The 8,605-nt window shown below is 44.5% G+C and overlaps 3 protein-coding genes across 7 annotated transcripts in view; 1 reads left to right on the forward strand and 2 right to left on the reverse strand.

Annotated features, from left to right (window-relative positions):
• Positions 1-1,702, forward strand: part of daam2 (dishevelled associated activator of morphogenesis 2) — a 94,989-nt gene extending 93,287 nt beyond the window's left edge. For all 5 annotated transcript variants that reach the window (XM_019876464.1, XM_019876488.1, XM_019876482.1 and 2 more), the window contains 2 exons: positions 1-543; positions 1,221-1,702. The exon at positions 1-543 is cut by the window's left edge and continues 864 nt beyond it. The gene's annotated coding sequence lies outside the window, so the exon portion shown is untranslated. The remainder of the gene's footprint in view (positions 544-1,220) is intronic.
• A 3,004-nt stretch (positions 1,703-4,706) lies between these two features.
• LOC109519780 (potassium voltage-gated channel subfamily S member 3-like) lies at positions 4,707-6,613 on the reverse strand. Its single transcript, XM_019876515.1, has one exon. It carries the CDS (start codon positions 6,611-6,613, stop codon positions 5,249-5,251), a length of 1,365 nt encoding a protein of 454 aa, XP_019732074.1. The 3' UTR covers positions 4,707-5,248.
• On the reverse strand, positions 6,613-8,602 carry LOC109519568 (potassium voltage-gated channel subfamily S member 3-like; the record flags this gene model as incomplete). The annotated part of the gene is made up of 2 exons (XM_019876189.1): positions 6,613-6,677; positions 7,333-8,602. Coding segments are annotated over 2 exons (1,335 nt in total), but the record flags the coding sequence as incomplete, so codon positions are not given.
• Between the last annotated feature and the right edge of the window lie 3 nt (positions 8,603-8,605).

Consider the following 8,605-nt stretch of genomic DNA (forward strand, 5'->3'; position numbering starts at 1 on the left):
CCTACACTTCGCGCGTCCTCTCTCTGGCCAACAAAAGGAACGCCATTTGGGAATATACACATTTATACACATTTTCAACACTTACAGAAGCGTTTTGTTTCCATGATCCGCTCCCAGCCTGCCTGCTCCACGCTGGTCATGGTTCACAATTCCAAGTAGCTCGCCTCAGTCACAGCCGCCCGTCTAATTATTAGCACCAAGATTCTGCCGGGCTGCCATTCCATGTCTACACTTGCTGCAATGCCATTGGCCTTTACAGATTCCCATGTTGTCTCTAAATGGTGCACACTGACACGTTGTTGAAAAACAATCTTTACTTCCATGTTTCTGCTCGTTTGTATGTCAAGAAAGCATTTTGATTGGCGACCTACCGCTGCAAACATGGCTTGATTGAAACACTTTTGCAAGTAGCGATAGAAGGAATTGAATCTATCCATTTTGAGAATCTTAGTAAATGCCACAAATGCTGCAGTGTGGGTGGTGGGCTCAGTGCAAGAATATTGTAGTTCGTTATATCACCACTAGAGGGCAACATGTTCATAGGTCATTGAAGGGGACAATTTAAGTGTTTTTTTTTTAACGTGTTCATGGCATTTTGGGGGTTTTGTACTCTGAAATGAAATGAGATTCTATGTTTTGTTCGTCTTGTTGCACTGCAGCTCCTCTTGTCTCGCCAGCCTACACTTCGCGCGTCCTCTCTCTGGCCAACAAAAGGAACGCCATTTGGGAATATACACATTTATACACATTTTCAACACTTACAGAAGCGTTTTGTTTCCATGATCCGCTCCCAGCCTGCCTGCTCCACGCTGGTCATGGTTCACAATTCCAAGTAGCTCGCCTCAGTCACAGCCGCCAGTCTAATTATTAGCACCAAGATTCTGCCGGGCTGCCATTCCATGTCTACACTTGCTGCAATGCCATTGGCCTTTACAGATTCCCATGTTGTCTCTAAATGGTGCACACTGACACGTTGTTGAAAAACAATCTTTACTTCCATGTTTCTGCTCGTTTGTATGTCAAGAAAGCATTTTGATTGGCGACCTACCGCTGCAAACATGGCTTGATTGAAACACTTTTGCAAGTAGCGATAGAAGGAATTGAATCTATCCATTTTGAGAATCTTAGTAAATGCCACAAATGCTGCAGTGTGGGTGGTGGGCTCAGTGCAAGAATATTGTAGTTCGTTATATCACCACTAGAGGGCAACATGTTCATAGGTCATTGAAGGGGACAATTTAAGAAAGCTGACGGTGAACTATGTGATACTGAAATATAACATGAAAAGACATTATTTTTCGCCACATAACAGTTTAAAAATCAGTACCTTGGAATTTTCCGGTGCATCAAATATTTAGTCTGATGTGGAGCTCATATGATTTGCACCCCCTATTGTTGAAAAGCACCAGTGTTATTCTCCGACTAAGTGAATTAACAGCACCGCAACACTGCTCCCAAGTCCTTCCCATTCACTTGACTCAACAAGCACTCGGTGTTACTCCGTCATGAAGTTTTCTGATGAGGAGAAAAGACGCCGTATTTTCTGAAGTTTCCCGAAGTTTTGTCCTTCATCGTGTCACCTTCTTTTGACCACATACTCACCTTGAAGTGCCTCTGACCCTTCTTTGTGCACAAGTACCATTCCTCTTTCTGTGTGGTACTTCAAATGGATGTCCAGTATGCTGGTTTAAAAAAAAAAAAATAGAGAGAGAGAGAGAGAGAGAGAGAGAGAGAGAGAGAGAGAGAGAGAAAATGCAGCTGATAAAGGACATATGTGGAGCACAGGTGACTGCTCGCGTTCCCGTGCAGTAAATAATAAACAGCAGCTCTGTAGCTGGATCCCAGGACAGTCAAGATTGACATGTCTGAAAATGAGTAACAGTGGAAGTTCAGTCTCCCACCACTTGCATTCATGTTTAGCCTTTGTTATTTAAGTCTTTTAACCATTTGCCCTCAAACTGAATGTGTGGCCCACCTCGAAACGAACTTGGTGGCGCCCGTGAAATCAGAACCTCTTTAACCAGCATCTCGTGTAGATTTTTCCTTCCCGCTCATCATCCTTTCTTTGTCTTTCCAGTTAATCACTTCGTATATCCAACTTTGGCAGAACCTTTTCGACACTTAACCTGAAACTTTAACCCCACATTTTAGGGCAAACTATTTACTGCAACCTTGTCAGTATTCTTACATGTGTGTTTTGTTCCACGTTTGGATGTTTATTATAGGCCATTGACTGGCTGATTTTTGGGGTGTCAAAGATGGAAAACTCAATGACATGAGTAGTTTTTTTTTTTCGATGCACTTTTATACGGGACATTTCCATTTGCAATGTTGTTTAGAGTTCTTTGAACTGCGAAGGGTGCTGCAAAAAAAAATACGAAAAAATAAAGTGTTGTTAAAAGAGGAAAGAGGCAAGTGATTGGTACTCCGGCTGGGCCGCTGGAAAAATGAGGGATGAGAGACGGGATTATGGAGGACACAGACCGTACATGTCTGCGTCCTTGATTTTGCAATGTCAAAAAAGAAAAAAAAGGGGGGGAGGGGCTGGGAGGTGTTTAGTTTTGTGTTCAAACATGCACTTGGCATCAAAAGCTGCATGCCCAAAGAAGTGTGCACACAGTGTGATATTGAATTTAACCTTTGAATAGGATGTTGCTTGCGCTATTAAAAAGAAAAAGGAAAAAAAAAAACGTTATTAAAGTTATACATCACTTTGTACTGCCTGAGAAATGTTGCACCCACTTTTTGGAGGCTGTATAAATGTGACAAGTCAGTATTTTGTATGGTTGAAAAGAAAAGTACCCTTCACAAAAAGATGTACAGTTGGAAGAAAACAAAACAAAAATATTTTGTACACCGTTCTTGATGTTTGAGCTAAAACTAAAACACCAATAAAACGTTGAGGAATGTTGCATTTTCCTGTAAATTGTACCTCTATTTATTTGCCTTATTTAGTTTGCTATATTTTGTATGTACACAGCATTACGGGGAAAAAAAAGATATATTAAAAATATGATTAATAAACTGTGGTCTGTGTACAGTGGATAACTTGAGACTTGTGTAAGAATGAGAAATTTTTTTTTTTTTTGGTTTTTCATTTCTATAATAGTTTCATTTTTTTGTTTTGTATTTTTCTCACCTGTGTCTTTTGTAGGGTTACAATAAATGTTTGTCCCTTGCAATCATTGTTGATTTTTCGTTAACATTTTAAGGCAAACTGATATATGATAGGTAGGCCACTGAGGGAGCAGCATTCAGCATGTAGCACCTTCTTAAAGTCCTGCAAGCATGACAGACAAAGCATACATGCAGTTGTTGAACCTTTTCAAGTTCAAAGCTGGCTATGTTCAGAACGTACCGATTGCATTCACTTGTGGGAGTCACCACACAACTGCCACCATTTTAAATGCCTCCGATTAGCCCCAGATATATTTCAGATGTTCTAGAAGGCTTTTCCTAGCTCGGCTTTTTTCTTTGTTCTCTCGCAGCAGCCTTATGGCTCTTTGGAATTGATCATAATTCCTCCCACCTTGACTAAGGCCCCAGTTCCAGCTGAAGAAAAGCAGCCGCCGCCACCATGCTTTATTGTACGTACGTACGTACTATGTTCATTTTATGATGAGCAGTGTTGTGTTTATGCCAATAATACCTTTTATAATTATGGTTAAAAGGTTTAACCCAGGTTTTAGAATTTTTTAAAAACACACTTGGCTGAAATGTTGATAAACTCCCTTAGGGTCAAATGAAGCCAACTGAAATTAAAATTCAAAGCCGACTGTATTCATTTTCAATTCATTTTTCCTGCGAGAGATTTTTGTCCTTTTGCCCTGTGTGATAAGTTGACATCAAGCACCTCACTGTGAGTTAGTTCAGTTAGCCTGATCTGTGCAAAAACATTAGCTGGGAGTCCTTGAACACCAACACGATCACAGGTATTGCTGATGCGCTCTTTTGCCGCTAAATGGATACAGTGCTAAATGTATTGCATTGTGACTTTGACACGACAGCGTCAAGTGCAAATCATAAAGTGACCTCGCATCGGAGTGCTGATGCGGGCCTTTCACAATGCTGCAGTCACAAGCTAGAACTCTGTGTATTAAGTACTCCGCAGTGAGAGGAAGCCCCAACTCTTAATCATCACCTATAAACAAAACTTACTAGTTTTAACTTGATAAATTGCACATTTCTAATTTAAGACCACAGATGTTAGGATACTTTTAAGATGGGGAATTTAGCCCTTGGTGTCAGAATGCGTGCATGGTTAACAAAGGAGTTGATTAGCAGCCCTTTGCTTGGACTTATTGGACAGAGAAATTGGAATAGCAAAGCAACGACCGCTATGGGAAAACAAGACACACAGATCAGTAACACTTGAGTGCAACAGAACAGCAAGTGTGGTGGAATGTAGCACATCCTTTCTCGGACAGCTTTGTAAACATATTGAGGTTGACCTGTCCTTAAGAACTGTTTCCCACATCGACCGTGTGTCCATACAGGAAGTACTCAAACAGTTGCTTTGCCTGATAACGGAAAAAAACAAACCATTATGGCTCTCACTTTATATTCATGAAGCAATTTGTTCACATCATTTATTATTTCCTTCTAAAAAAAAAAAAAAGCATGGTAATATAAGAACAGATTCCTACTAATAAGGTATGAGATAGAAAACAAACATTACAACTTATTCCTTGCTGGAAAATGGGATTTGCAACATTTAATTCTCTCACCACTGTTTGGCTAACTTAGTAAACTACCCGTAAGCTTTTTACTTCTATGGTAGTGAGTGCCTGTATTTACGGGGAGGCCTTTATTTGTACAAAATAAATACAAAATAGTGTTGTTTTGTGGTTTAATCATTAATTAAGCTAAAATAGGCTAATATGTAAGAATTGAGTTCCATGAAAGTCATTTTATTCATTAACCATTCTTTCAACATTCAATTTACAAAGTATGAGAGGAATGGTGTACATATTGTCCCAGAATGCACCTCACTGTTGATTTTGGCCTCGACAGGAAAGACGAGGTTAGTATTGGCTCTTGAGGACATCCATCCACCTTCTACTGTACTTATCCTCGTTAGAGCCACAGGTATGGTGGCGCTTACCCAAGCTGATTTTTGGGGTGAGAGGCAGGGTACAGCCTGAAATGGTCATTCAGCCAATCGCAGGGCACATAGAGACAAAGACTCACATCTAAAAACAATTTAGTGTCGTCAATCAACCCCACTTCAAAATTGGGGTGGATGTGCTCAATGCTCAGGGGCCACTTTCAGGGGTATGAGATCTTCATTTTGTGATGCTGTTGTGTCCTTCCTGTAAGATTTTAAACCATATAATGAAGTCGCTGGTTCGTGATTTGAAAAGCCGTCTACTTTCTTTTGTTTCTGGTAGAAGTTCGAGAACGTATTGAAGATGTTGGTGATGGGCAAAGCCACAATAAGCAGCCCAGAGAGAATGCAGAGCGTTGCTATGACCTTCCCAGCGAGAGTAACAGGAAAGGTGTCCCCATAGCCCACCGTTGTCATGCTGATGGTGGCCCACCACCAGCCGATAGGGATGGTCTGCAGCTCGGACTCCGGGGCCTCCTTTTCTACAAAGTACATGAGGGCAGAGAACATGGAGATTCCCACAAATAAGAAAAGCGTCAGGAGCCCCACCTCACGGCCGCTGTGTCGCAGCGTGGCACCAAGAGAGCGGAGGCCGGCCGAGTGGCGGGCCAGTTTGAGAATGCGGAACAGTCGCATGAGCCTCAAGATCTGCATCGCTTTACCAACGTTCTCCAACTCCGAGTTGTCATCTTCGGCCACCGGGCCGAAATCCCAAGCCAAGGTCACGTAGAAAGGAGTGATGGACATCAAGTCGATAACATTGAGAGGGCTGCACAAGAACTTCTTGGCTGACGGAACCACGGCCAGACGGAGGAGAAACTCTGCGGAAAATAAGAAGACGCAAAGGTTTTCGAGGAAGGCAAGCCCCGGATGTTCAGTTTCTCTATTGTTGTGGTCCACTTGACGGATGTCTGGCATGCTGTGGACACACATGGCCGCAATGGAGACCAGAACCACGCTCAAAGACGTGACGGCCATCGCTTTGGCCGAAGCGGAGTACGACGGATTCTCAAGGTGGAGCCAAATGTTCCGACGGACATCCGCACACCAGGTGCCGTCGAACAAATCCACTTCGGACTTCTCCTCCACCGATGAGTCGTGGAGGTCCACGCTCCCCTGATCCCAGCCCAGGTCCTCAGTCTGATCAAGGAGTTCTTGGAATTTGTTGCAACAGCACAAGTCCAGATGGTGATCCTGGATGCCCCAATACTCGACCTCTTGGCGGAAGGACAGGAAGCACCAACCGTCCGCCAGGTGCATTTTGCCCGTCAAGTAAAAGTTGAGGATGTAGCAGAAGAAAAGTGGATTGCGGTCAAAATAGTATTCCATTTCTGCTGCAACAAAGTCATCGCAGAGCTCCAGGATGGCTTCTTCAGAGCTACAACACAGGAGACGTGCCAGGCGAGTGTGAGGGAAGCGTTTGAGAACGCCGTGCTCCATTCTTTGCCGGAAACCTCCAACGTTGACCATGATGACGCAATCATCAGGAGCGTGCCCATACACCATCATGCGATAGAAGCTGCTTGGTCCTTCTGGAGGAGAGTCTCCTTCTGGAGGAGAGAATGATTGCCTTCACGCACAGACAGAACCAAAAAAATTAGTGTGCCTCTTATATGTTCAGGTTTATCATCTCATCCAGTGGTCCCCAAACCCCGGGCCGCGGACCGGCACCGTTCCGTGGGTCTTTTGGTACCGGGCCGCACAGAAAGAATAAATAACTTACATTAGTTCAGCTTTATTTATTTCGGACTCTAAAAGATGTTTTATTTTGAAAAATTACCAGATCCCCTGTTACATTACAGTATGCCACTCTTGACGCAGGTCAAGGCGCGCTTCCCGGTCATGTGATAAGTTACTGCTAAAATGAAACCCGGGAGCTAGCAAAATGAGTCAAAAACAAATGTCTATGGGAAGGGAAAAAGGCCCAGCCAGGAGACAGAAAAGGATCCTATGACTTTCAAGAAAAAGAAGGCAAAATTTAATGGACAGTATCGGGAGTCCTATTTAAAATACGGATTTATCTCAATGGCAGATTCCCACGCACCAAGCCCACTCTGCATAACATCCGTCGATGATGAGTCGTATTTTTCACACGCTTTGTATTTTCGGCGTATCTTATTTTGAAGGCACGTTTAAAACGTTACCATAGCGACCAGAGAGCGTTGCGGCCAGATAGGACGTTCCTCGTGTCATGATCCTTGTGTCATGATTCGTGTTTATTAAACCATATAATGAAGTCGCTGGTTCGTGATTTGAAAAGCCGTCTACTTTCTTTTGTTTCTGGTAGAAGTTCGAGAACGTATTGAAGATGTTGGTGATGGGCAAAGCCACAATAAGCAGCCCAGAGAGAATGCAGAGCGTTGCTATGACCTTCCCAGCGAGAGTAACAGGAAAGGTGTCCCCATAGCCCACCGTTGTCATGCTGATGGTGGCCCACCACCAGCCGATAGGGATGGTCTGCAGCTCGGACTCCGGGGCCTCCTTTTCTACAAAGTACATGAGGGCAGAGAACATGGAGATTCCCACAAATAAGAAAAGCGTCAGGAGCCCCACCTCACGGCCGCTGTGTCGCAGCGTGGCACCAAGAGAGCGGAGGCCGGCCGAGTGGCGGGCCAGTTTGAGAATGCGGAACAGTCGCATGAGCCTCAAGATCTGCATCGCTTTACCAACGTTCTCCAACTCCGAGTTGTCATCTTCGGCCACCGGGCCGAAATCCCAAGCCAAGGTCACGTAGAAAGGAGTGATGGACATCAAGTCGATAACATTGAGAGGGCTGCACAAGAACTTCTTGGCTGACGGAACCACGGCCAGACGGAGGAGAAACTCTGCGGAAAATAAGAAGACGCAAAGGTTTTCGAGGAAGGCAAGCCCCGGATGTTCAGTTTCTCTATTGTTGTGGTCCACTTGACGGATGTCTGGCATGCTGTGGACACACATGGCCGCAATGGAGACCAGAACCACGCTCAAAGACGTGACGGCCATCGCTTTGGCCGAAGCGGAGTACGACGGATTCTCAAGGTGGAGCCAAATGTTCCGACGGACATCCGCACACCAGGTGCCGTCGAACAAATCCACTTCGGACTTCTCCTCCACCGATGAGTCGTGGAGGTCCACGCTCCCCTGATCCCAGCCCAGGTCCTCAGTCTGATCAAGGAGTTCTTGGAATTTGTTGCAACAGCACAAGTCCAGATGGTGATCCTGGATGCCCCAATACTCGACCTCTTGGCGGAAGGACAGGAAGCACCAACCGTCCGCCAGGTGCATTTTGCCCGTCAAGTAAAAGTTGAGGATGTAGCAGAAGAAAAGTGGATTGCGGTCAAAATAGTATTCCATTTCTGCTGCAACAAAGTCATCGCAGAGCTCCAGGATGGCTTCTTCGGAGCTACAACACAGGAGACGTGCCAGGCGAGTGTGAGGGAAGCGTTTGAGAACACCGTGCTCCATTCTTTGCCGGAAACCTCCAACGTTGACCATGATGACGCAATCATCAGGAGCGTG

Source organism: Hippocampus comes, unplaced genomic scaffold, assembly GCF_001891065.2.
Source record: "Hippocampus comes isolate QL1 unplaced genomic scaffold, H_comes_QL1_v1.1 scaffold107, whole genome shotgun sequence".
NCBI classification, from domain to species: domain Eukaryota; kingdom Metazoa; phylum Chordata; class Actinopteri; order Syngnathiformes; family Syngnathidae; genus Hippocampus; species Hippocampus comes.

Bases quoted from the DNA above. Each gene is read 5' to 3' on its own strand.
- LOC109519780 (XM_019876515.1), bottom strand. From the start codon at position 6,613: ATGGTGTATGGGCACGCTCCTGATGATTGCGTCATCATGGTCAACGTT.